General features: G+C 54.8%; 7 protein-coding genes across 7 annotated transcripts; 6 read left to right on the top strand and 1 right to left on the bottom strand.

The window, feature by feature from the left end:
* The first annotated feature begins 4,550 nt into the window (after nt 1-4,550).
* Nucleotides 4,551-8,017, top strand: B0H18DRAFT_926769 (fungal-specific transcription factor domain-containing protein). The gene is made up of 17 exons (XM_048041641.1): nt 4,551-5,076; nt 5,126-5,300; nt 5,349-5,399; nt 5,457-5,665; nt 5,720-5,776; nt 5,827-6,109; nt 6,164-6,190; nt 6,260-6,598; nt 6,654-6,807; nt 6,865-6,922; nt 6,977-7,064; nt 7,118-7,300; nt 7,359-7,474; nt 7,531-7,614; nt 7,682-7,689; nt 7,740-7,780; nt 7,832-8,017. The coding sequence occupies exons 1-17, from the start codon at nt 5,000-5,002 to the stop codon at nt 7,916-7,918; spliced, it is 2,037 nt and encodes a 678-aa protein (XP_047898939.1). The 5' UTR covers nt 4,551-4,999; the 3' UTR covers nt 7,919-8,017.
* Nucleotides 8,018-11,752: 3,735 nt separating this feature from the next.
* On the top strand, nt 11,753-11,917 carry B0H18DRAFT_863802 (uncharacterized protein; the record flags this gene model as incomplete). The annotated part of the gene is made up of 1 exon (XM_048039743.1): nt 11,753-11,917. A coding segment is annotated over one exon (165 nt), but the record flags the coding sequence as incomplete, so codon positions are not given.
* A 265-nt stretch (nt 11,918-12,182) lies between these two features.
* Nucleotides 12,183-13,105, top strand: B0H18DRAFT_975220 (uncharacterized protein). The gene has a single exon (XM_048044053.1). It carries the CDS (start codon nt 12,481-12,483, stop codon nt 13,009-13,011), a length of 531 nt encoding a protein of 176 aa, XP_047898937.1. The 5' UTR covers nt 12,183-12,480; the 3' UTR covers nt 13,012-13,105.
* Nucleotides 13,106-14,411: 1,306 nt separating this feature from the next.
* B0H18DRAFT_1082151 (uncharacterized protein) lies at nt 14,412-16,215 on the top strand (the record flags this gene model as incomplete). Its single annotated transcript, XM_048031490.1, has 3 exons — nt 14,412-14,473; nt 15,628-15,972; nt 16,002-16,215. The coding sequence occupies 3 exons, from the start codon at nt 14,412-14,414 to the stop codon at nt 16,213-16,215; spliced, it is 621 nt and encodes a 206-aa protein (XP_047898936.1).
* Nucleotides 16,216-18,948: 2,733 nt separating this feature from the next.
* Nucleotides 18,949-19,622, top strand: B0H18DRAFT_1092105 (acyl-CoA N-acyltransferase; the record flags this gene model as incomplete). The annotated part of the gene is made up of 5 exons (XM_048032313.1): nt 18,949-19,027; nt 19,075-19,176; nt 19,225-19,322; nt 19,375-19,502; nt 19,535-19,622. The coding sequence occupies exons 1-5, from the start codon at nt 18,961-18,963 to the stop codon at nt 19,620-19,622; spliced, it is 483 nt and encodes a 160-aa protein (XP_047898935.1). The 5' UTR covers nt 18,949-18,960.
* B0H18DRAFT_975205 (uncharacterized protein) lies at nt 19,597-20,778 on the bottom strand. Its single transcript, XM_048044052.1, is given in 6 exon segments — nt 19,597-19,741; nt 19,752-19,878; nt 19,928-19,998; nt 20,047-20,154; nt 20,178-20,538; nt 20,593-20,778. The coding sequence occupies 4 exon segments, from the start codon at nt 20,679-20,681 to the stop codon at nt 19,960-19,962; spliced, it is 597 nt and encodes a 198-aa protein (XP_047898934.1). The 5' UTR covers nt 20,682-20,778; the 3' UTR covers nt 19,597-19,741; nt 19,752-19,878; nt 19,928-19,959.
* Nucleotides 20,779-22,522: 1,744 nt separating this feature from the next.
* Nucleotides 22,523-26,263, top strand: B0H18DRAFT_975196 (uncharacterized protein). The gene is made up of 14 exons (XM_048044051.1): nt 22,523-22,742; nt 22,766-23,626; nt 23,683-23,895; nt 23,928-23,998; nt 24,105-24,213; nt 24,267-24,457; nt 24,517-24,735; nt 24,788-24,979; nt 25,037-25,121; nt 25,180-25,368; nt 25,421-25,443; nt 25,504-25,582; nt 25,639-25,696; nt 25,753-26,263. The coding sequence occupies exons 1-14, from the start codon at nt 22,667-22,669 to the stop codon at nt 26,018-26,020; spliced, it is 2,634 nt and encodes an 877-aa protein (XP_047898933.1). The 5' UTR covers nt 22,523-22,666; the 3' UTR covers nt 26,021-26,263.
* The last annotated feature ends 888 nt before the right edge of the window (nt 26,264-27,151 follow it).

Genomic DNA, 27,151 nt, shown 5'->3' with positions numbered 1-27,151 from the left:
ACATGGCTTCTGCAGAGCTCTTATCTCACTTCATGCGCAGCTCGTTGGACGCTGGGCAATGCCGCTGGGAACCTCCAGCAGAGAGCGGGGAGCAAACTCACGTCCTGCGTCCGGTCTGTTGCTCTCGAGCACGTAGTACGCTCCCCTCGCGTGTAGGGAACCTGGTCACGCGGTCGGCTGCAAGTGGTACCAGGTGGGCGCATGTGTATCATATCAGGCCGGCTTCTGAGGATCCTCCGCCTGCCACGGCTACGCTCAAGGCAGCCATGGCTCCTCCGATTGACAGGGGTACGCGTGCAGATCACGGCTGCCGAGCTGGCCCTTCACAGATGCGATTCGTGGTCTCCTCACTGCCTCAAGAGTTGCCTTCGCACTGCTGACCGCGGTCACGTCAAGCTGACACGGATCGATGCTCTGCCACACCAAGGCCGCTCCTGTTGCGTGCTAGCGTGGCAGGCGCGTGGTAGACGGCATTCCACGCCGGCCTTCTCTCATCGTACACCTGGATTGGGAAAGTGACGACAGTGCATCATGTCTATGTACTATCCGGGGACTTGGACGCTCAGCGCTTGCAATCAGGTAACCCCGACGAGGGAATGATTAGTGCCATTGGTAAGTGAAAACTGTTTCGATTCGCCACTTCGCTGATCCTCTGTCCGCCGCTCACCGGACAGAGGTTACGACACGTCCCCACATGTCATGCTATAGTAACGGTGTCTGTTGCAATCTTCCTCGTCAGGCGCCTCTGAATCGGCGGGGTCCCTCTATGGTCCGACAGAGAGCTAAGACGCCCTCCATGACTATGACCGAAACTATACAGGCGTCTGTAGTATGTCCATGCCGGCGAACATCGCACGCTTCACAGGATGATCGTGGTAAGTCTTAGGAAGTCTTCTCTGAACTGAACTGAGTACTCAACGAATGCCTGAAGCTTTGGGCCGCAGAATATGATTGTTCAGTACGTGTTGGGATCTATATGTACCATTGGCCCCCTCGTGACTGTGCCTCTATATTACCTACAGTGGACCTCGGACGAGGCGTTTCCCGCAGCATGCTGGCTGTGGCCTTTCTTCCCGCGGTGCTAACAATCCCCACAATGGCACATGGTTGTGGTTAGCATTTGTCACTCACCGGGTCTTGTTCTGCTGCATTCTCAACCTTTCGAGGCTCAAGCTGTCGCCGAAAACTCATTCATTCTGCCTGTTGGCACACCGATCGGGCTTTTCTGGCCGTATCTCTGACTGTACTATGTGATCGCCAGCATATGCAGACAGAGTGAGACATATCAGGTATGACATTGGTCGTGCGGCTGCGTGTGTAGCTCATGCGCCTAGCTGACATCGAGCTCGATATGCATCAGATCAAATCACGCTGGTCTTCTACGCTACGAGGCAATGCATACGGCAACCTACGATCCTTGCAAATCCCTGGCAAACTCATAGATTACCGTGCATCAGCATCAAATGGTCCTGAAGTGCAATCAATCTGCACAACCGGGACCGAGCACTATTGGCTGGTAGGTTGTCAGTCTACGACAGCCTTGCCTTGAGTGACTTTGTAGTACGCACGCTCAATCAGTCTTGTCGTTGGATGGAACGAGACCCGGCCATTTGCTTGAGTGGTACGTGATCCATGCTGCAGGCGCTCCAATGTACTACTCTGACAGTCCTACTCCGACAGTCATTTGGTCTTTGTACGCACTTGAATGAATTCCTTCTCCCGCGAGTCCCGCTCACTGCTTATGCACCGAGGCGCGTCGGCTTGCCAGGGAATACGGATGCATACGGTCAGATTGCTGACGACAACGATTGTCGCGGAGCTCGAATAAACCCCGGTCCTCTCAGATACTACGGGGTGCTCGTCTCGGGTTGCCTTTGTCGTGGTGGATCAATTCAACAAAACGTTTTGCGTCTCATCAAATAGGGCAGAGGCATCAATATCACTGGAGAAAATACAATACTCATGGAATGCGGATGCCGGGTGAGCAACGCCTAGACATTCCTGGCGCGTTAACGTGAGGTTGACCACCGGTTCGCATTCATTCAAGACTGGGGTGGCCACGCTACAACAAAACAGTGGGTTGCTACTCCACTACGGCGTTCTCTCTTTTAGGCAACTTTCCGCACTCTGCTCCGGTCTCATTCGGATGCGAGTAGGTTGTCCTCACCAGAATCGCACCGTTCCCGCTATAACGCCACTGCTGTCATGCGAACTCGCACTCGGAAAAGTCCGCTTCTTCCAGGACGCAAGTACCCTGCGTGCAAAGATAGAGATTCGAATTACATTGATTGATGTCAGGCTTCACCGTGCGCTGTGTGTTTGTTATTCTCCTCCCTGCCAGGTCCCTCTTTGACTCATCCAGGTCTGCCACGCAACTTTGGCTCGGGAGATCCCTTCAATGATACCCAGCATTCGTGCGCGCCAGGATGCACCCGAGAGATCGTTGCTTCTCACTGGCACATTGCTGCCACTTCCGGACCTAAGTACCGAGTATGCACTCGACGCTGATGAGTCGAGGATGTTCTGAGTCTCTCATCTTCCCGACCCGAAAGCTCATCTCACGCTGTGCTAGGTGGTCACTGATGCCGCAAATTGATATGGACACCATCTGGTAAGACCTTACGCCGCTCATTTGATCTAGCCATTACTTCGGATCATCGTGCATGGACATGGGATTACCTGTGTATGATCGTGTCCAACACAAGGCTGGGCCTTGAGTGCACTTGATGGGACTGGATGACTTCTCCCAGCCTTCTCAAGCCATGCCTAGGCGTCTATGGAAGACGATTACTATTGTGTGCGCCAGCGAAGTGCGAGAGCAGCGGGAGGCGTGTACCTTGTCCTCCCTATACCACCCATAGACTCGGTGATCTGCGACCACCGGCGGTGTAAGGCGGGTGTAAGGTCTGATGGCCCATTCAGTAAGGACCGGACATTCCCGCGAAGCGCGATGTTCTTACGATAGACTTGAGGTCAGCGTAAAGTGTAACGTTTAATGCACCGCATATGCCCGGATGGATCCGGGAAGGTGCCGTCCAAGTGCCGTCAGCGTATTTTGGTGTTCCCATCGTACGTGATGCCGTGGGCGAGCATACGTCCAGTCCCTCGTTGCCAGAATTTTGGCTTCATTGGACGTATTGAGTACGGATTTCCAGGCGGACCCTGGGATGCCGTAGGCACGGTCAATTATCATGGATCCCGGGCGCTGCTGATGAGCAACAGTTCGGCCTCAGTGATGTTGAGGTACACCACATGACGGTCCGCTGTGCTATACGACCATGCTATGTAAGGATCTGTATGGATCAGTATAGGCGGCGTCCTCTTGCCGAGGTCCTTCCCCAAACGTACCACTTCACACCTATTGGAGCGTATGTCTTCGATCCTCCTCCAGAGGATTTACGGCATCGAACATAACTACTGTGACCGATGTCGACGCCCTGTACGACTTCGGAAGTTACCAGCCTAAGGGTCCATCATCGCACGCATAGTGACTGCTTGACGTCGACTTCGGTATTTGGGAAGAGGAAGGCAGTACCGTGCGCAATATCGGACGTGATAATCAAATTTGTTGTGCCCTCCAAGTAATTGAGACTGGCTAACTTTGATATGGGTGGTGTTGCCTTGACCTTTGGAGCGTAGACAGCTGGAAAGTGGACAACGAGGCTGCGACGTTGACACGCACGTAAGAACATTGCTACGTCCTGAGCGTGTTCTGGGCCGATCCTGGCATCAGTAACTACTGGTGAGATCAGCCCGGAATGATCACTTGTAAGGTTGCAGGAATGCATGCGTTGGGAACTTGAATGTTGCTACTAGTACTTCAAGTTACTGTTGTCAGTTAGATTCACCGTGTGGCCCTGCGAGAATGGAGAACGGCGATTGTACACTAGTCTATCTGCAATAGGCCGGTGGACATGAGGCGCTCCTCGATATTCTGACCGAACTCAGAGAAGTCACGGAATATCACACCCATGTGGCGGATAGTGTACGTTATACTGCCTGCAAGAGATGGAGCGAGGTAGGTCAAATTCCGGCCGAAGAAAGATAGTCCTCGTTGCAAGTTATCGAAGTCCGTACAGGGTCAGCCTGATCCAGTGAACGATCTGCAGGTGAACGGCTCCAGGGGCGGAGGATGGATTTACCGAACTCATTGCGACATGCATGCCTGGCTGTGGTTCCCTCGTGAGCTAACTTGGGTGGCTGCGAGGTGCCGGTGCGATAGCGTGCGCTGTGCTTCTGCCCTAGTTTTGGTGAGGCAGCTGTGGACCAAGTCTGTACGGCGCGGCGAGTCCGGAGAGAACCCGGGGGCGGGGCCGCCACTCGCAGCGGGCAGCGGGCAGCTCGCGGTGAGACAAGGCGATGCACTGGCGACGGCGGGGGCGCGACCGGTACCGCCAACGTCGAGCAGGCCGCAGCCGGGCGCGATGGAGGATATTCCAAGAAATATTTTCCGGGGGAGGCGCAGAGAGGCGTATCAGCGGCCACTTCTGGTAACCACGGCCTCAGTGGCTCGGCCGGAACAGTTCGGCGATCGGTTACATCAAAATCCTGGCAGCCCTGACGACTTTAGTCTGGGAACCGATGCCTGATACGGCCTTATGACTGCCTGATGATCTTCTCGCTCGACGGAGCACTCGCAGCGCTCGCATTTCTTAATAGATTACGTTCCCTGCCTCCAAGTCCTCAGCTGCAGGGAATGGCATAATGACAGGCAGGGCGACACGCAGGCCTACGCGCCATACACCGGACGGCGTCGGGCGGAAAGGCCCGAGTGCGCCGGCCTTCGTGCGGAGGACACTGTTTCAAGAATTAAAAGAATTGGCATCCACTCATTGTTCGTCGCAATGTTCCAGAAAATTGGATTGTCTGCTTTTTTGCCCCAACCCTCAGATCGCGAATCTGGCCTTCTCCGATAGCCTGATCCGCTACAACAATCATCTCGTGCGCACGACCACCGCGCTGCTTCCTCCCATGAACGCATCCCTGCCTCTTTAAAGGGATGGATCAAACGTCGGGGGGGCTTCCCATCGAAAGCCTCTCCCAACCGTTTACTATCATGGCAGACAGCATCTCCTTGTACGTCTTCCTCACCTACCGCGTTTCCTTGCCCACTAATTCACCGCAGTGGCCCGTCCCCAAGCCAGTATATACCCCCTTCATACTTTGCGCAGCCGCACGGTCCTGGACATATGCATGTGGTGGCCCCGCCCACGAGACAAGACACTACAGCTCAGAGGAAACGTCCCAAGTATACCCGCAGCAAGACAGGTTGCTTGACGTGTCGAGCGAAGAAGATCAAGGTGCGTGCGATCTCCTTATGCGCGAGTGCCCCGCCTAACTTCTGCCAGTGCGACGAGTCGAAACCCAATTGCCTGCGCTGCACGCATGGGCAACGCGAGGTACGTCTTCTCACTCTTTACTGCCACCCTGCTTGACGATTTCTGCCCATCTCATAGTGTACGTGGCCCGAGGGGGTCCCGGCGCGCAAGAAGCCTGCGCCTAAACGCGAGTCCACTGTCGACAACGGCCTCGAGACACGGCCTTCGACGGCCGGCTCTTCGGGGGTGTCCGAGTCGTCAACTCCATCCACTCGTGGCGTGACCCCGCCGCTAAAACGAGAGCCCGCCGATGTCGGCCTCCCCGTACTTGTTTCACGTCGACACAGGTACGTCTGTGTGGCTGAATGGTGAATGATGGTCACCACTAACGCCAACGAAAGTGAGCCTTCGATCCAGTTGCCGACAATGAACGACATGAACGCTATGAGACGCCAGAGGTATGTGTCGGTGTGCTGTGTCGTGTCGTGTTGCGCTGACCGCTCCGTAGTGGGGCCATGCCCTCTGGATCAACGCACATATACCCAGTTAACACTGCCTCGCATACCCAGCTCTTGCCTGCAATTCCGGAAGTTTCAACGTCGTACTCTGCCTCGCAATATCACAACAACTATCCTAATCATTCACAGCAATACGCGCATTCATCGGCATCTCTCGTCCTCCCTCGTGTTGGCTCCCAACAGAGCCACTTGCATCACATGCGGTCTGCCCCTCCGCACAACGCTGCGCAATGGTCCCCTCTTCTCTCTGAAGTGGATCCTCTTGGACCCTACGTAAGCCTGCCACCTTTTTCGGCCACATCTTCTCCTTACGAGGACGCCCTCCAGTTCACATCACCCCAGGAGAGAAACTTGGTGGGGCATTCTTTGCCTAATGTTCACGACTTTAGATATCAATGAATCGATTTGTTTTCTTTACCAAAGATCCATCATTACATGCAGAACGCGATGAGCTTCATTATGGCCGTCCCGTCGAATAAGAACCCGGTCGCCAAAGCAAATCTGGACCTCATTCTAGGCCGTAACCGCGGAGTTGACACTGCTGTTGAGGCGTTGCGTATGGCTCTCTTGGGTACGGCCGCTGTGCATCAATCCTTCCTTTATTCGCGGGGTCTCGCCCACGGTGGAGCTGACGAAGCAATGCAACTCGCCCTCACATACCGAGCCAAGTCGAACCAACTCCTCTCGATCGCCTGCCGTACGACGGAGAGTGCCACGGACGACGCGGCTTTGGGTGCAGCCGCAGCCATCTGCCTTGTAGACGTGAGTGACACGTTCCAATCGAATGCGACCGACGGTCACTCAATCAAGTGGCCAGATCTTCTCGAGCGGGCGTGACTGGACAGAACCACTCGACAAAGCGAAGAAGCTCGTCCACTCAAGAGGCGGTCCAGCTGTACTGCTGGCGAGAAGTTCTCACGCACCATTGTCGAGGCTTCTCCTTGAGATTGTGGCATTATACGAACTCTTTGGTAACCATTGTGTGCGATACGTACAATCACTCGGGCTCATCTGCGATGCTCTTCTAGGTTGTCTGGTCAAGGCGGAAGTGCCGACCCTTTTGGCCCCGAGCGTAAGCAGTTGGTGGTACGTGAACAATGTTTCGGAGGCCGCGTACATAATGCAGACGGACGATCGCAGGCTGGAACAAACGAGCTCCGCGGACACACAATCACACGTGGAAGAAGGTTTTGGTTTGTCTCGGGAGTTCGTCCCCGAGCTGGCACGCGTACGTTTTGAGTCACATCTCGCGTTTGTCGCGAGTCCATTGAACAGTCATAGATCGTCGCCTTCATCGCCCGTGCTCACAACGTGCACTCGCCTGACGACAAACCCAAGAACAGTACTGACATGATCACCGAGGCTCGGGCGTTGTATCGGTCTCTGGGTGACTGGAGCCCTTCACGGGGCATCGCGACGCCGAGAGTCGGCGCAGGAGACCGCATTTATCAGAACGCCGCACAGGTGAGGGCAGGCTTCCAATTTGCTCTTGGCGTTTGGGCTCAACCGCCGGCATCCTTAGATCATTCTGCTCCGTGAAATCCTCGATGTGCCACCAGAAGACGATGTAGTGCAACAGCACGCAGATATCATACTTTCTCTGTGTCTCACCTGCGGACAGAGTAATATGAGCGTCGAGTGAGTCGCTTCGTCGTGTACGCTCTCGTTCATCGCTCATTGAACGATCTCTGTAGCCTCAATTGGCCCGTCATCATTGCAGGGTCGCAGATGTTTGGCTCCGACCGAACGCGTGTGTTGGCAGTGTTTGAATCTTTCAGGTTCGTGTTTGGGTATTCCCACCGTACAGTCCGAACATAACCGCTCATTACATTAACATCATTGTAGGACACAATGTACGCCGGCTAACTCGTCGCCACTGTTTCGCCGCTCACTTTTCCTTCAGGTTGTTATGAGATAGAAACCGCGGAGTACATTGTATTGCAGGTCAGTCGGCCCCCGTTACAAATGGCTGTGCACACTCTGAGACGCGATCAGGTTTGGAAACGACTTGATGACAAGTTGCCCAGGGCGGACTGGAGAAGCGTGATGGAAGACAACGACCTGAAGCACCTCATCCTCTAGAACCTTGTTGTGATCGTTATTGATTTGCTGTTGTGTTCATTGCTATCATGTATCGTACTAAACTACCTATACTTACGTGTCAACTTCTGATCACCGTCCGTGCACAGCTGGGAAGGTTCACGACCCTCTTCCAGGCTGACCCACCGAGACGTGTCTCGTCCGCCCTTCTGTGAAGATGACGGTGCTGTGACGTTGCTGCCAACATGTTACATGGCGATGCTGCCTCATCACCAGGGTAATCTAACACTCAGGGGTGGGGGATATCTGATGGGCCGATGCCTCTCAGAGGCCTTAGCTCCAGGGTCACAGCTCTCGATTTCCCGTTCACATTGCTCCTATGATTTAAAGGAAGTCGGTGTATTCAAATTCTAACTTCAAAAGGATGAAGGAGGTTGGAAGGAGGAGCGAAGACCTCTTAGCTGATGCCCGGCGTGGTGAGGAGTCGGGGACTCATCTATTCAAAGTGTGCGCGACCGGGCTTCGATATCGCCCCACGAACTGGTGTGTAGAGCAAGAATCTGTAAGCCAAGGCGAAGAAGCTGCCCGGAACATAGGTGAGACGACCAGAGAAGCCTGTGTATTCTCAGGTCTTCCACCGGAATCAAGTCTCGGCGTAGATTAGTAAGTATGCAGACGATTTAACAGGAAGGTGCGACGCCGACGGGGAGACCGGTCACCTATCTGGATGGATGAGTCGTTTCACCGTCTGCTCATGGTTAGTCCATTTTCCCAGAGAACGGTAGCAAGGAGAACTCGTCTCTTGTCCGCGAATCGCGCAGCTAAGTTTGTGCTTCTCTGTCGCCAACGCTACGCATACACAAGAGACGTGACGCGATGTGCCTCCCAATCATGGAGATACGTTCATTGACATAAGGAATGCTTATATCACCACCCGTCCGGTCTTGTTTGGATGTCGTCGAACGTTCGCAGGTCCCTGGTGACAGGGCGTGGAGCAATCTGTCGCTCAGACTGTCCATGAAAGACGTTGTATACATAAAAGATGCTTGCCGGCTTGTTTGGTCTGCAACGAAGACCAGCTGTATACCGAGAACTGACCGAAAGGCCCACGACGACTTTGAACAGACATCGCTGGTGCGATGAAAGCTCTCCTCGATATGACGCATCCAGTCCATATGTCACTTGACCAGTCGCGAGTTTGACAGAGGACACAGTGTCTCTGATTGCAATGCATGCACATATGGCCTATGTCATACTGAGCTAGAGTCGCTGGATGATCACGGAAACATCAAGTAGGAGATAGAGACGTATACCGACGCATCTGCTTGATAGAGATGACTGGGTCATGCAGCGCTACTGTGGACGCTGGTCGACGGAGTCAGCCGCACGGGAACCACTGGCAGTGACAGAGAGCGCTCACTACCGGAAACCGTCCTGCACTCATGTCAATTATGCCGAGGTGTGTCCAGAATGACGGTATAGAACTGGTGCGGAAGCTTCTCTACATGTATCAGTCGACGTCAAGTGTTTAGACCACATGCCTCGCGGTGGTTTCTCAGCTAGTAGAATTCAGAGCGTACACAGCCATCCTACTACGGTGAGTGACCACTCACGGGGAGATGCCTCTGAAGCGCTGCAGTCACATACTTACCTATAGTCCCGGGAGCCATACCGAAAAGTGACGCGTACATAACCACGGAACTATGATTGGCTGGCGCTCAACAGACTGATCTAAGTACCACGAACACGAGAGCCCCGAGGATGGCGTGACTGGCGATGCACCGGACGGCAAGTCATGATACCCAGCAAGATGCAAGATGTCGATGGCACGGGTATACTCGTAGTAGGTGTTGTGACTCTACGATGGCAAATTTGCCCGAATAATGACGAGTCGAGGCCGTGTTTCTGGCGTTAAAGTGGACGGCTTGAGCGCAGAGGCCAAGTCAACGACGCCAATTGCGGAGGTCTGGGAGTGACTGAGCTGGTATGGTTTGCGCAGATAGGGGACACAGCCAAGCTGATGGATCAGAGCAATCGTACATATTTGGACTCGATTATTGCACAGGAATGTTCCCAGTCAGGCGTACAAAGAGAGATGGTAGGGAATGTGGGTTCCCAAGAGAACGGAAGATGGACGGCAGTGATCACGACGGATCGGAGAACCACAGGGCCAGCGTTGTGCGGGCGTTCGGTGGGGTGTGAGTCGAGGAAGACAGACTCAGAGCGCACCCGCAGTGACTCCTCCTCCGTGTTTGGCCGTGTTTGTTCGGTGGCTGTTGGGCGGGCGTGATATCCTCGCCGCACTCAGACTGACTCTGCCCTGACTCCTGCTGCCCTCATAACCCTCGCTGCCTCGTTTTTCGTCCCCGTCGAACCTCGCTGCAACTCCCAACAAGCCGCTCTCTCGGGTTCTTGCTCCTGAAGCAACGAACTTGAGATCAATCCGGATCGTCCAAAGTCTGTGACTTCGGACAATCCGACAAACCCAGCAAAGTCGAAATGTTCCGTCAGCTCGTATCCCGCTTCAGATACCCCCACCCGTCCCTCGTTTCGCTCCGCCGTGCCCCGAAATCAAGCTCGTTCGCAGACTCCGCCTCTTCCACTCTCGTTAACGCTATCATTATCCCCCAGTCAACTTCGCCGGTCCATGTCCTTGGGCTCTGATCCCTGAATTTACATGCTACTCTAGTTTCCACCGCCTCGCAAACTCACCACTCTGCCATCGTTTTTCGCCTCGGAATGCATGCTGTCGCACATCGCCTCCCCCATCGCGGCCCTGGCGCAACGCGCGCTAGGGCCCGCTGGCAACCCTACTCGTCTGCCGCGTTATCAACTAGTCTCAATACTCCCTCGCGTACCTCATCTCCTTTGCCCTATCTTCCGACTCCCGCTTCATCTGTATGCTCGTCACCTCCTGCTGTCCAAATCCATGCCGTATGCGATCCAGAACCTCCTAAAGTCCACCAATCAAATTATGCTCCTCGGGTCGGGACGTTGCGCGACGCGCAGAAATCGCGATATGTCACTGGTCTCGTTGGTGAGTGGCGCAGTCACATCTATATCTCTCGTTACTGCTCGAAGTTTGGGTCTTGGGCGGACGCGTAGTTATGATTTGTCACGACTGCGAGGGCTCCGACGAGGATTCACCGCACAGCCCAGCTCGGGCGGCACGACCCATTGTACACTTCCCAAACTTCGGGGACCTCAGCACCGACGCGACACAGATTCACTCATAAGACCCTTACAGATCAAGCTATTCGCTCACTGTGCGATACCTGGCGCTCCGAGATAATCCCATCCGCTTTCTCTCATCCATCACTCTCATCCTCACTCGACGAGCCCCCCCTGACGCCTCGGGACCACGATGTCGGTCACGAGCACTCGCAAAATCCCCTTCACAATTCTCAACTGCTGTCACCTGTGTCCCCTTCGACGCAAACGACCGCCTTCCCCTCTCTCGACACCAATTCTTGCGATGCTGCGAGTGGCGACAAAGCGGCCCCCATCAAAGGCTTTGTGCATGAGGTTCTCCGTCGTTCGCGTACGTCCGTCGGCGTGCTTCAAACTGCCCTATGCTATCTCGAAGCCGTGCGGACCCGGATTCCCGAGGTCCTACGGAAAGACGAAGAGCAGCGTCAGTCAGGCCAGTTTCACACGGATGAAGCATCCGACCTGGATCGCATCATCGTCGAGACCTCGGCGGAAACCTCAATTCGCTTGGACGACGCATCTCAGGTATCTCAGGTTATGGCCCAAGTCGCTGAAACGGTGCGTATGTCGGATCACACCGACCCAACTGCGACCCAGGATTATGGTGCCCCCGCTGTAGATGGAGTGGCCCTACCCCCTCTGCCTCCTCAACCCTCCCCGCTGCTTTGTCCACGTCGCACGTTTCTGGCCTGCCTCATACTCGCCTCCAAATTCATGCAAGACCGTTCGTACTCTAATCGCGCGTGGGCAAAGCTCGCAGGCTTACCACCACGTGAGATTGGTCGGTGCGAACGCGCCGTTGGCAACGCACTCGAATGGCGTCTCTGGGTCGGTAAGGACCTGAACGTCGGAACGAGCGGCGGCAAACGCTCCCTGCTGCGTAGCAGGAGCGACGGCGATGTCCTCAATTCTGCTACGACATATGTCTCAAATCCCGGTCCCTACCTGACCCCGCCTACGACTCCGCATAGCTTCCGGGACGGTACGGATCTCACCCCGAGCGTCGAGCGCGGCGTCTGCGGGTCTTCTCAAGCAGAGACCACGCGCGTTCGCGCCTTGCGGCGCTGCGCGACGGTTCCATCGGTTGTCGCCGAACCTCCGGTTCCGCGCAGTTATACCGGCGGACCAGTGTTCTCGGCCGCCTTCGCAGAGGAACCTGTACGCTACGACAGCTTCGACCCGCGGTTCACAACCTCCTTCAACAGGCAGGCCGGCGCGTCTGAGTGCGGTGTCCCGTCCCCCCAGTGGTCCACGCCTCCGCTCACTTACTCGCCGATGTCGACCTCGTCGACGTCTTCCGACGGTTCCGATGATCGAACCGTGCAGATGGTACCGCTCGCAGACTTCCCCGAGACGTCGTCGAACGCCGGGTTCTCCGCAGGCTGTACCGACGCATGGCGCGACAGGTCGGATGTCGAACCGTTTGGCGCGACGTACCCGAAGTCCAGCATGTTCAATACTCCAGGATCTCAGACGACGGCGGCGTACCCCGTGGGGATCCTCGACGCGGGTGGCCCCTACCTTGCCCCGATGGAAACCGGACCAGTTCACTTACCCTCTATTTCCGTAGGCTTTCCGTTCTGTGGTTGACGGCGATGTGTATTACTAGTTTGTTTGTTCTGTTTTTTGCTCCCTGTCCTCTTGGTCGTTCGCGAAAGGGAGGAGAGAGGGGCAGGAGTTTTTCTAGACACGGATGCTCGTCTCCTAATATGTTTGTCGCTGTTGTACATACTGTCGTCTCCTCCCTCCTTGTTTCTGTTGTTTATACTCGAGCTCACCGAATTCTTGTCAGTTATTCATCCCGCGACCGTGCGCGTCGGGTGTACCATCAAGAAAAGTACCGTGGTTATCTTCCTTCAGGGTGTACCCGCCGACGTCGCGGACGACATGGAAGTCGACAGGGACGACGTCCGCGTGTGTCCTGAGCAGCTTGGTGACCGCTTTACATGGAGAGTACTTAGTGAAGTGAAAAGATGTCCAGGAGCCCCGCGCGGCCTTTCACGCAACACACGAACGTGCTCATCATGATCATCGTGAGTCTCGATGTCGACGTGTTTCACTTTCCGTCGTTACCTTGCGTCGCCTCATAGGACGGCGCAAGAATCGCTCTTCCTCAGATCTTCAGAGTCATTATCATCAGGGCGGCGACGTGTGGTACATCCCAGTCAGGATGGAGATGGAGCGGACACCTTCTCCAAGTTTTCAGTTCCCGCTTAACATCCGCAGCGTCCGCATAAACGACCGTCGGGGCGCGAGCCTTATCGCGAAGAAAGTGCGCGAGCATTGGGACGAACTCAGGCTCCTCAAACTTCTCGACATCACCGAGCCAGGTCGTGAGTACATCATCTCGATGTCGTAGTGCGATGTGCTCTTGCGGAGGATTCTAACATCTTGATTGAGCACCTCGAACGCTCTGTTCAATCCGGCCGCCCGCTATTGGGCCCATGCCATAAGGATTTCCGATGCTCGATGCATTCGCGTCGAGAGCACTTGTCGACGCACCGCCTGGCATTCAGCAAGACCACAAGCCAAACCTCGCCCAGGAATAAGCTCAATCCACTCCCTATACGTGAGCAGTCTTTCCCTGTCGCACATGTTCCTATCAGTGAGTCGCACGCCGTGGTGCCCCTATGGGCAAAACGCGGATTTCGCCGTCAGGAACTGCGGGACTCGGTTGACGTCTTGGATTACCGATGCTGTAGCAGGTATTTTTCGTGATACCCTCCGGTGAGTCAGCCATCGTTGGCTACAATTCGCTGGCCCTTGCGGTGATTGACCGTGCGCATCATGCATACCAGTGCTCACGTCGCCCACTACATAGTTCGATGACCAAGGTTCGGGGTAGAGGTAGGCGTAGCCGCACTGCTTGCTCAGCTCAGGAAAATTTGTCACCGCAGCACCTTCGGGCGGTGCACTAGATTCCGGTGAGAGGTTTCGCGAGTTATCGGCTCACCAACACCGCACTGACAAGACGTTATGTCGTATGGGCGTGTACAGTTCCATTGCACAGCCCGTTCCATCCTTGGACCGGTCAGACATATGCAGACATCTGGGAGCCCTCCCCTCTGCCCCTCGGACCGTCAATTCGAGGTTGGATTTGCACATGGGTATAACAGCAGGTAAGCACACTATTTTGGCTGCTGCGGGCCTAGTAGACCGGCTCTAAATGGACCGAACAGCCTGTCGGAGAGGTCGCGTGAACCTCACACGGCAGATTACGGCTCGCTGACCGCGGTCACCATCTTTCATGGCTGATGCACGGCACCGAGCTTGCAGGACTCATGGAAATGCGCAAGGGAAGTCTGCATCCATCGGACTGTCCGTCATGTTTCCCCTTGAGGCTGAGACCCTTCTGGATAGAGGAATGCGTCTTGTAGTCCTCGGGCCGTCTAACGGCGAAGCAAGCGAATAGCTCGACGCTGCTCTCGACCTCTCACCAGGTAACGTCCCCCTTTTCCGAGCAAATGTGGCTACTAATGCCTCCGTGCCACGTTTTCCCACTTGTTCTTGGATGCTTCTGATGCCTTCCAAGAATGCAAGTACACCCCTTAATAGGCTCCTCGGTCACGGTATCGATCCCAGTACGCGATCCTCAGATCTCCGTGCGAGATAACACGAAGACTGACGAAAATCTCAGCCGTGTCTCGATCCGCAAATTGCTGCAGGGACTGTCTGGTTGTTGAAGGGAGGGTCTCACTGCCTGCGATTCTACAGCTCTATTGCTGGACGGAGAACATCGTCGTGGCGGATCCGCGATCTGGTGCCTTAGAATACGGAGATCCGATTGTCTCCTCAGACTCTCCTGCTTCTCCGTCAATCGTCTGTTGGCTGTGCGATGGATCGACTAGATCGGGCTCCCCGCCACGGCTGTTCGCGATGGGCCGCATGGAGCAGACGTCGGCATGGACTCGGACGCACTGCCGGAAGCCTCCCTCTCACATCGACGTCCAAGATTTGGACGGCCATGGTCTTGCCATGGTCCTTTGTCCGAGGCCTAGCTGACTAGCGTACTCAGTTTCATCAAGACCGTGGTCTAGATGGAATGCCCAAGAGATACCTCCGTCTCAATTTGGTCTCAGTAGAATCATCTATGCTCGGTTCGTTCCCCAAATAGAGGCTAATTGCGCTCGTTAGCATGAAAATGCAATGAGGGTGAGACCCTAGTAATCCCGGGCTGGCTTAGCGTCCGTCTCTGGAGCTGCTATCGATTCAATCTGTGTGATGGCGGGGGTCTGGACGGTCACTGGGTCTCTCCAGCAATGAAGCGAAGACCCCAATATGGTCAGTTCATTGTCCTAAGCGATTACATAAGCGACGACAATAGGCTGGGCTGTTGTTTTGGCACTGTTTGGCGCTGTGGGCGCGCTGGCCATACACGTTGAAGTCGAGCGGGCCAAGCTTCTTGCTTATAATGCTCGGTCCGTCGTCGAGGTCGCCCTCTTCTGCTCATCATCGGTCAATGTCCGCGGCGGGCTGCCCCCTCACTCCCCTGCATCGTCGCTCGCTCTCAAATTGTGAAACATGCCTGCCAGCTCATCCAGCGACTCAGCGTCTACATCATCGCGCTCCCCACCTCTGAGGCCTTCTCGCAAAATGTGGCCATCCGCCGACGAGAAGTCTCATCTACAGAAACCAGTTGGCGTAGATCCCCGCGATCTCATTGGGAAAGTCCTTAAGGGCATCCGTCGATCGCCCGTTCACCCTTGCGTCACACTCTACTGCACCGATAACACATCATACCAAATCCGCGTCGACGGCTACGACCCGCAACATCGCGGCATACCGAAAACACTCGAGTCAGACTCCAACTTCGAGCCGTACCTGGCCTTCCCGGGCGACCTCCTGGAGGTCCACCTCACCGTTGTCAACGCAGCGAAAGTCACGCTGTCGGATAAGGCGTTCGATGCGGGGGAAGGGGGAGCAGGTGGAACCAGGCGCACTCTGGCATTGCGCTGAAGTTCGAGGAGAAGGGGCACTGGCACTGCGTGTGGGCGCAGCTGGCGGAATATGACGATCATCGCCCCGTGTCATGCACGTTCCGGAGCTACCACGACGTCTATCTTGACGTACTCCGACCACCCTCCAAGAAGCCCAAGTCGCACCGACGGAAAGGCCGTAGCCGGCGATGAATTGCCCTGGCTACTCCAGACAGGTGAGTCGTGGTCGCCGTGCGGTTGAGCGTCGAATTAACTTTCTTTCACTCGGGCATGGGTGCAGATGTATGATGACTGCCATTTGATTCGATTCGTGACGGACATTAGAGCTGTATCCCAAGGACTCTCTATTATCTTGTTGTATGTGCTTGTACGATATCCCGATATCCCTCTTGTACCTTGTACTAGTACCTTGCGGCTGGAATGCGACACCTTATCGACATTGGATGGTGCCTGATTTCGCGTAGTGACAGTTTGTTAACCACCATTTGATGAGGGGATGACGAGCGTTCTGCGCAATTACCGGCACACGGTGGAACTGCAGCCGTCGGATGCAGGATCTATGTTCCTAGAAGGATACATGGAGATGCCGGAGACCGGTCGATTGTACGGTGGTACAGGAGACTAGCCCATGACAACGCACTTCATTGCAACCTCCTACCTTTGTATGAGTGACCGTGACTTCAGCTGCTGGTGCAGCATGTCCGAGAGATCCACGAATGTCTTGGAATAGCTGTAGAATGCCCCCATCGTCAACAATCGTAGATGCATGGAGTCAGGAACGTACCTGCTCCGGCCACGACGTTGCCCATATCCCGAGTATCTTTCCAGCCAAATCCGAGCGAGCATTTGATCAATCCGGACCACAGAGTAAGGGACCTCCTGAGCTCCTCGCTGGGGCTTCACGTAAAAGCCAGACAGGACCATGACAGGCGTCCGCGTCAGCAGTGGATACTATAGGGCATCGCCTAGCGTCAGTTGGTTCCTCGTATGACTGCTACTAGTACTAACCTGCTTTGCCGTGGTCCGCGATTTGTGCAGCATCAAACGTTACCTATATCGCGGTCCCACTCGCTGGAGGACGCTGAGATTGAAAGTTGAGCCAGGCGCCATCATGTCATATAAACGCTGCGTCGACAGCTTCAGGCATGCAGGGGACGCGTGCTAAGGCCGACGCGGCTCTTGAAGTGGAGACTTGTCGTGAAGGCAGCTGGTGGGGAAGTGGACCCTTGGCCTTGGTAGTCTACTTGAAAGAGTCCGAACTACAGAACCAGAAGTTAGCCGTGCACTGCCCGAATGGTTCGGCGGACTCACGAAGGCGATCAAGGCTGTATGTGGGGGCACAGCGATCGCTGGGCAATCGTGAGTAGATCGGTGACAGAGCGTGAGCGTACGGAATGGAACCGACCCCCGGATCCAGAGCAGAGATGAATGATGAGGTATGACCAAACCAACTGAATGGACTAGGGTTCTGTACGCTTGTGTTGGCATCTACAGCCCGGGAGGAAGTAATAGATGGCATCCACAACGGACGTTATGGATGACCGCGGAGAACGCGCCAGCAAACGTCGTTTTCTCCGGTCGGTCTAGCACAAGTGGTTGATACAGGGAGAGAAGATTTCAAAGGTACCGCGCATCCACACTATCAAAATCGGGAGCTGCGGACGGTCGTCCATCGACCCTTACGGCAGCGAGCGGATATTGCTCCTGTCCGGAATGCAGGCTAAACAGCAGTCAGCATCGCGACATATGACCCGTAGCAGAGGCATGTGTCCTTCACAGCCTAAATGCAAGACGATGCAGGAGGTATGAAACGAAGACGCGAGAGAACTTGATACATCAAGCCCGGGGCTTTCACGGTGAAGATTGCGTCGAGCTCTGCCTCTAGGCAGGCGCGGGGCCGAGTGCAACGCAGCCATTTTGCGGCTGGAGTTGGCCGACGGAGAGCGGCTTAGCAACTGGTATTACAGCGGCCCCAGTCACCAAGGCCCCTGCATCCGTGACATAGCAGCTCGGCTCACATGATTGACTACGTACCTTCATGGTTGCAAGAGTATGGCATCCCGGATTGCGCGCCGACTGACGGGGGCAATGATCGCGCCCGTGAAAATTGAAACGCTGAGCAGTCACCAGCTCGAGGTAACAACGCTCTGAATGATGGTCGGGGACGGAGCAGTCAGGACGGAAGGATGTTGATGGCTGACAGCGGATCGTGTCGCACGTAGACCACTTGGACACCTGGGCCCGACGTGGCTCCGACTCGGATTCGGCCACGATGAAGGTGTCATTCAGCGGTCACTGGCTACTAAGCGTTGTTCAGCATAAACAAAGCTGACGTGGTGGCACTTTACTAAGTGTAGGTAAAGCGAGCGTTCTAAACTCGGACTGCCCTAGGCCGCCCAAGCATCGCATCCCCCGCTGAAACGACGACGCTCGGTACGGCAGGCCACTTTCCACCCCGAAGATCTGCCATGCTGCTGTGAGACAATTGGTCGTGTATGAGGGCTAGGCAATCTTGACGCAAAAGGACGACTCACCGGGGCAACATCAAGTTGCCTGTTCACTCCAGCCATTTACGCTCAGCGAATTGTCGGATACATGACCTTTGACGGTTCCGAGTGGCCGCAATAAGGTTGTGAGATGCGTATTGCAGCACATCATACAGTCGCATGAGACCCATTCCGACTAGGCTTTGGGAGACATGACTTCCGACCATAGTAGTTCAGGCTACCACATCCGGGTCACGTCCGAATAGAGTTGAGATCGCGAAGATCTACTTGCGTGGCACGAGCCAATATGGAACGTTCTTTCACTTCTCGAATGCGAAGAAACGATAGAGTTAGGGAAGATTACGACCTCGAGTGCGCACGCGGCGAGCGAAGGGCCTGCAAGAGGCAAGAAGGCAGCAAGCAAGGAAGGCGAGCCATTCCCACGGTTTCTATGTCTCCGCCTAATCAACGGTCTCTATCCCGGGTGTCGCTTGCGTCCTTGACTCCCAATAATCTGGGTATATCCAGCCATTCCCTTCTGCCCTGCATGCTGACTCTGTCCCAGGGACAGTGCGGAAGCTCAACTCTGTACTGTTTCCGATCAAGTACAGCGATAAGTTTTATCAGGATGTCCTGCTACCGGAAGCAGAGGAGTTCTGCAAACTCAGTGCGTCGTCCCGACTTGCTCGAGAAGTGTTGCTAACCACCTCGGCAGTCTACTACAATGACATTCCCGTAGGTACGATCTGCTGTAGGATGGAGACGGTAGAAGGCAAGACGAGACTGTACTTGATGACGATGGGCGTACTGGCAGTGAGTGGCTTTCGTCTGTCAACGTCGACACCGACTGACGTTTATCATCAAGCCATATCGCTCCCGAGGCCTTGGGTCATACGCACTGCAACATGTCCTCAAAGCTGCCGCGGCCCAAACGAAGCCTAGGATCGCAGACATACACCTGCATGTTCAGGTCTCCAATCACGAGGCCAAAAAGTTCTACGAACGTCATGGCTTCAAGGAAAGAGCATATTCGAGGGCTACTACAAGAAAATTGTGCCTCACGACGCCTGGGTGCTGGAGAGGGAGATCGAGGCCCCGAGCGTAACTGTGTGAAATTGCGGAGATGCTAGATACAGGAGGTACAGGTAAGTGATACAGTATATACAAGACAGCAATCCGCCCAGATTCTAAGATACCGTGTAATTGCAGACGTGCGGTGGGCGACCGAGTGCGACCGAGTGCTACGCTAGTGGTCGTATGTACGGATTAGAAGTTGCTTTCATGGGTTGAATCCAGACCGAGGTTAGTACAGTTGAGATGAGCCGGCTCTCGTAATGTATCGACGCAGTGAGTGGCAGATGATGTAAATCTATCACGGTGTGAGTCGCGTGCATCGTCGTCAAGCATCAGGTACTCACAGATATGATAACAGGTTACAATGGTCTCATGCTCAGACGGCGTCTTCGTCGATGCCACACCTTTTGACAAGCTGCGCAGTCGTTAGCAAATGCGATGGACAGGACTTCTTCTGGCGTACCTGGTGACGCTTTAACGCGTCCTTCCGCGTGAATGTCTTCCCACATCCGCCGTTACAGACAAAGGGCTTTTCGCCGGTGTGCGTATCCCGGTGCCTCTTCAGGTCGTGCTGCCTATTGAAGGACAACGCACACATATCGCAGGAAATGGTCTCTGCGGTGACGCGGGGTACTGGGACATGTTGACCTGCTGTGCGTAGGCGGTCTGGCTCGGGTACATCCCCGGCGCATGCGTCGGAACAGATGGCGAATGCGGAGGCGACGATGAGATTCCGTAAGGATGTGCCGAGCGGGGACGACTAGGTGAGTGCGCCGGCATCCCGTGTCCACTCTCCCCGTGATACGAGGTCGGTTGATGCATGGATATTGGCCTCTCGGGTCTCGTGGAGTACGTGTAGTTCAACTGCGGATCGGGCAAGTAGTTGGAGTGGCTGGCCACGGGGTGGGCCTGCGCGGCGGACTGGTCGTATGAGGCTCCTACAACGCTGTGGGGTCTAACGGACGAGTAGGTTGCGGAATAGGAGGGAGATGAGTACTGGTCAGCGTACGCGAGTTGATATTGGCCGCCAGCCAGGTGAGAGGCGTTATAAGCCGCGTTAGCGGGAGCGGCATATTGATGGGTGCGCCGGTCCGACATGATGTGCGGCGGGAGGGGATGTCGAGACGAAGGGCAAAATGCGACTCACATTTTGTATGTCCCGGAGCCGCTCGATTCCCTGCTCAAATACAGGGCGCGCGCAAGTCAGGCACGATCTCACTGCCACAAAGGCTTTGGACCGGTATGTCGGACGCTGGCGGGTCCAGGGTTCTCAATGCGTACAAATAAAGTATAGTAGAACAAACATATGATACGTCAAACATTGGAACTGAGGCTGTGTATTGTGAATTACGGCGGGCAACCATAACAAGTTAGTTTACCGCATCCCTTCTATTACGGTGGGGGTCGCCGGTGAGGAAGACAGAGCGGGTATCGAACTCTTCCCTCAATCTAGCTATAACGGTAGGGGGCAGGGCCGATCACATTGTCCACTTCGAGCCAGCTTCGAGCGGCCGAGTGCGCTAGCCAGGAACGCGCAAACATATTGATCCGGTCAGTCCGCTCAAAACGCTCCTATACTGGACTTGCAACTTGTATTCAGAGTGTCAAGGCCGTACTGTACGTACTCATTCGTTGGCTAGGTCTGTGATTTATGGCAGGTACGCGCTCCTGTCGCTACGAGCCGACGTCATCGAGTGGGTTGACGCGGAATTGTAGTCTCCTGAAAGACGGAGTCCCATGCTAGGCAGATAAGATCCATCCTATCGTCTGACAGTCTGCTTCGGGGCTTCCTGAGGATCGCAGATGTGAACTGCCATCTTCTGCGATGCCGTCGCGCGCCCGTCTCAAAGTGCCAGCCAACCCGAGGTCATCAGGGAGCCCGGGCACTGGCAGGATATTCAAATATCACAGTCGCCAGGGTCTGAGCATTCCCGCAACATTCCCGTACACAAAATTGCAATACGACACACTGCGACCGCAGAATTTTGATAAGGGAGTATGATTGCAGTTTCAGCGCAGCGTTAGTCCAATTTGCTAGCGCAGTCCGAGCTATAAGGGGGCTGTCAGTCCATCACTTACGGAATGTAACGTTAACCCCTGTCCATGGTGGTTACCTTAAACAAAGCGCTAAACCTGCGGCACGAAGGCGTGATGTCCGTTGTGTCGTCTGCCACATACGTCCGAACGGCGCCGTGGCGTTCGGCTTGGCAGTCCCACTCACCATCCCCCGGAAGCAATTATGTTCTGCTCGGTCGTGGTCCTTCTACGTAGGTGCACGGTCCCTTCCTGCAGAGACCAGCCCATTAGTGTCACTGACGGAGGCAGATCTCGCACCGGGGACTGTGCCATCAATGGACAATTTAAAGCGCTGTTGAAACGGTTCACATGAGCAGTCTGCGGATGATACGTGCTCCGCGGAACGCACTGTCATTATAATAGGGCGTGACGCCGCGAATGCTTGGGAATGTAAGTAGTCCGATTGCATACGCCTGTTATGCAAGACACCGCGCACGGTTGCTCGCCGAGGACAGTGGTTGTGCGATGATCATAGCGACAGTCATGATTTCGTAGACGCTGATGGCCGTCTACGTGCCGTGGCTCGGGTCATGTTTGCGGAGACATTGGAAGATTTGGCCGAACACGGAGGACCGCCGTGTCGAGAGCCAAATGCTGAAAGGGGTATACCAGAGGAGTCTAAGGCCAGGAACGCTGTCAGGAAATGGAGGTATGCCAGCCTAGTCCAGCGAGACTGGCATTTGCATGTTGGCTCGCCCGGTGTTCTGCCGCAGTTGAAGTCGAATAGCGTGGATGTTTCATCAAAGTCCATGCTCTGACTGCGCTAGCGTGATCTTCGAGGAGGAGAGCGGAGGCGTGGTTCATGCACAGCAGTTGCCAAATACGGTGTGAGCGCCGAGAAGCACGAGTGTTCTTGTCGTCCACTTCTTCGATCTGCAGCGCTCGCTTTGACGTCTTTCCTCAACAACCGTGGCAGATTCTTGCCATCCTCTGACTTGCCCTTATATTTCTTATCATATTGTCATCAACTCTCCAATGGCCTACCTCCATTCGGCCACTGCTAGTCTATGATACTCAGGCTGAGAACGGCCAAGTGCAACTGGAACACTATGTCCAAACGTGCGTTAGCTTCGCCGACTGCCAGTCCACCCAAGAAGAAAGGCAAGTCACCGGACAGCAACACAATCTTGACCGATACTTTGGTGGGCCATCATCTTCATCTCCTGGACCGTCCCGTGCGCCGCCCAACAGCTCCTCGAAAGGAAAGGCCAAGTCCACTCCGCAGACATCTCAACTGTCGAAGGCTGATGAACAGCCGCGTCATACGTCTGGAGCTCGTCATACTAGTCCTATCGTTCATGACTCCGACGCCACCCTTGCCTGGAGCCTCGCGGAAGAAGATGGTCTTGACCTCGACAAGCTGAGGGAGCTCGAGGAAAGCGCGAAGCGTAACCTGAACCAGCGATCCCCAGGAGCGCCTGTAGAAATCATAGACGTGGATAGCCTGAGCGACCAGGAGACCCTAGCTACTGCGCCTGGATCGTTCGGACCTTCTAGCACAGCGGACAAAATCCATCCCCAAGAAGCGGGTCATCAGGGCGAAGCCGAATCAAGCGCTGCATTGTGCGGGACTCCCGTCTTCGGCGGTTCTCAATTGGACTCATCAGCGGACCCAGTCTACGGACGTCTAGATGTGGACCCTATATCTTATGTGGTCCCTGACAACATCTGGCTGCCTGGCCGACCAGTGCCATACTCTTTTCTTGCTCATACGCTTGCTACTCTATCGGGGACTCGGTCCCGCATTGCAATATTGAATACCCTGACCAACTGTCTGCGGACCATCACGAAACATCACCCACACTCCATTCTCCCCGCGCTCTACCTCCTTTCGAATTCACTCTCACCCCCGTATTCTCCGCTTGAGCTCGGACTCGGTGGTTCAACCATATCTAAGGCGATCCAACATGTATCAGGTCTGTCAGCCTCCGCACTAAAACGGCTATACAATTCCACGGGTGATCCGGGTAAGCTCTTAACATATGCAGATACCACCATTCTGACATAGACTCTATTGGCTCAGGAGATGTCGCATTCGAGGCTAAGTCAAACGTCCGAACCCTCATACCTCATCCTCCACTCTTAGTCGCCGGAGTTTATGAGTCCCTTCTCAAGATCGCTCGCGCCAAAGGGCAGGGCGCTGCTAAACAAAAGCAGAGTATCGTCGAGAAACTCCTGGTCGCGGCGAAAGGCGAGGAGACGCGCTTTCTTGTGCGAACGCTATGTCAAAACCTGCGTGTCGGCGCCGTGCGGACGTCGCTTTGACAGCGCTAGCCCGCGCAATGGCATTGACACCGCCGCCTGGCGTTGTTTCAGCAGACCCCGATTCACCATACTATGTGACTGCTGGACAGTTGGCGCAACTCGACCCTCCGCTGCCAACACCAAGAAGAAGACGGTAGACCCTGCGAGAGACAGCATTAATGCTGTATATATAATGCTGAGGGGCTGCTCAAGAGAGTTTACGTCCAGCATCCGAATTACGATGACATCGTGAAAGCACTATTGGACACAGGCTTGGAAGACCTCGCCTCTCGTGTTCCGCTGTCGGTCGGTGAGTACTGTGTCTAAAGCTTGTCCTGATCGAATCTTACACGACTTGTAAAGGCATACCCCTGCTTCCGACTCTAGGGTCCCCTACGCGCTCACTTGACGAGATCTACGACAGGCTGGGCTTCTTACCATTCACCGCAGAGTTCAAATATGACGGGCAGCGCGCCCAGATACACGCATGGAGGGAATGCGGACGGATATCTGTGAAGATCTTCTCCCGACATCTGGAAGACATGACCGACAAGGCATGCACCGTTGCCTGTGTCTGATTGTATGATAAATTAGCTGATCATCGAACAAGCAGTACCCGGACATCATCTCCCTCGTGGAACATATGTTTGAGACCTCGGCCGACACAAATTCATTCATCCTCGATTCAGAAATTGTGGCCATAGACCCTACGGATGGACACTTGAAGTCCTTCCAAGAACTGTCAAATCGGGCGCGCAAAGACGTCAGGATCGAGGACGTGAAAGTCGCAGTTTGTGTCTATGCTTTCGACATCATGTATCTCGACGCCGAGGTTTGTTCAGGTCGCTTGCGTATCATCGTGCCGCTCGGCTGACAAGGAACAGATACTGCTCCAGAAACCATTTCGGGAACGTCGAGCGCTATTGCGGTCAAGGTTCCCGCCATATATCCCCGAGCGCAAAGATGCGGCAAGGTTCAATCACGTCCAGAGCTGCGAAAGCGAGGATGGACGTGATACTGTCGAGGAGTTCTGGCAGGCTGCCGTGGCAAGCTCGTGTGAGGGGCTCATGATCAAGGTATCTCCATTCACGCTAGCGCCGATATGAGGGTAATTGATTGGCTTTCGGGGGCAGCTCCTAGACAGCGGAGAGGTGCTAGAAGAGGTGAACCAGAAGGAAAGGCCCCGGCGAAAGCCTCTGCCTGCTACATATGAGCCTGGTGCGTATATGGTCGATCAGTGATGCATAACAGCGCCCAGGCTGATGCACGCAATAAGACAAACGGACATCCGCATGGTTGAAACTCAAGAAGGATTACGTGACCGGCCTTGGGGATAGCCTCGATCTTGTGCCCATCGGGGCGTGGCATGGCAATGGCAGGAAGGCCCAGTGGTGGAGTCCAATCCTGCTCGCAGTATGGGACGCCGACGCTGGGAAGCTAGTAGCGGTGTGCAAATGCATGTCGGGTGAGTCATGGTAACCATCTGTCCCGTTCAGACTCGCAAACCACCCAAATAGGATTCACGGATGCTTTCTATAAGGTAGGCACGGCCCCGCGTATGTTGTGTGCTTATGGTATGACAAGTAGGCTCTGTAAATAGAGTCTGAAGGAGCGCTATCCGGAGCATTCGGAGACATGCTCACCACAGTCCCTATGGGAACCGGCGTGCGAGACGGGAGGTTGTATCATCTCGTACCCGCAGAAGTCCGCTCGAAGCTGACTCGAAGACGCCTAGGACTAAAACCAGAAGTCTATTTCAAACCGCAGGAGGTCTGGGAAATACGCGGTGCTGAGTATGTGGAATCCACATATGATCACTGCGGAATACGGTGCTGACGTCTGGGGCCAGTATTACTATTAGCCCCGTCTCCGTGGCGGCCCTCGGTCTCGTTAACTCCAACAGGGGACTGAGTCTCCGCTTCCCCCGTTTCATCCGCGTTCGAGAGGACAAAGCTGTAGAAAACGCCAGCACGCCAGAATTTCTCGCACAGATGTACCGTAATCAAGAGTCGAGGGGCAAAAACAACACAGGTGCTGACGATGGCGATCTCATAGACGTCTACGAAGGGAGCAGTGGAGCGGAGAGTCTCGGCGAAGACTCGAGTGAAGGTGTGTGATAAGCAACGGCGTGTTCCATAATCCTCGCGGACATTGGTCTGGAGTTCTGTGTCTTCTTGTGGGCTCTCTTGTCTTGGTCAGGTAGCTCGGGTTCGAGGGCTTTCAAATTCGCCGGTGGTCATGTACGCTACTCTGTACGTACCGGTCGGACATGTCTCTTGGGTATGTAGGCTCACGTCAGAAGCAAGCTCGTACGCATTAGTCACTAGTGACTGGTATGCAACTCATGTTGGACAACAGAACTGCTGAGCAGTACGGCCTCATGTACTGCGGCCGTCGGAACCAATGTCTGACTCGTCTGCGGTGGAAGGCGAATCTCAATCGACAATCTTTCAATTGCTGCGGCCGCTACGCTAGGCGGATCAAAGCAGGAAGCTGGCGCAGAGTTGATGAAGTCAATGAGCTAGTCCTCCAAATGGCAGTCTTTGGTTGAGTACAAACAATGTTGGTCTCACTGCCACCGCCACAACGGGACGCCACAAGGGAAACAGCCACCTCTTGGGCGTCATAGCCCTTGCGAGGAACCCTCTCCGGACTCAGTCTCACTGCAAAGTTGTCCTGCACGTCTTTCGTGGACAGCACAGTTGCCAGTACTGTACATTGAACAACTACCTACGTAAGCAAGAAGTTTATCCGCGTTGGCGATCTCCTTCCATTTGCGTCCGTAGTCTCTTGCGTCCGTTGGGTGTTTCCATTTGCGTTCACTTGCGGGGTTCCGCTGAACTCTTCCATCGGGCGAGTCCGATTGGTCCGCGCTGCAGATATACAAGCTGGCAAGCATAGCGAATCTGGCTCTATTCGGTGCCCAGACTCGGGGACTATTGTTTGGGCGAGTTGAACTCAGGTACCGTGTAACTGAGCTTCGAACTCGAAGGCTGTCTTATCTCACATACTACGATCACCAGACAATCGCGGACCCCTGTGCGCCACCTTGGACCTCAGGCCACGCTCCGGTCTTCCATTATACCGTATAATTGGGAATCCCTACCAAGCTATATCGGCATCTGGAACTCTCATATCTCCAGATGGGCATCCTTCGTTCATTCAAAGTCCTCGTTGCGGCAGCGCTCTGTGTAGCGCAGGCCGTGTTTGGTATCGAGACTGTACATGAAGCAGGTTGAGATAGCCAC

This window comes from Fomitopsis serialis (assembly GCF_022376445.1).
Source record: "Fomitopsis serialis strain Sig1Antser10 chromosome Unknown B0H18scaffold_4, whole genome shotgun sequence".
Taxonomy (NCBI): domain Eukaryota; kingdom Fungi; phylum Basidiomycota; class Agaricomycetes; order Polyporales; family Fomitopsidaceae; genus Fomitopsis; species Fomitopsis serialis.
Note: the sequence above shows the minus strand (reverse complement) of the source record. Positions and strands in the feature narration are given on the sequence as shown.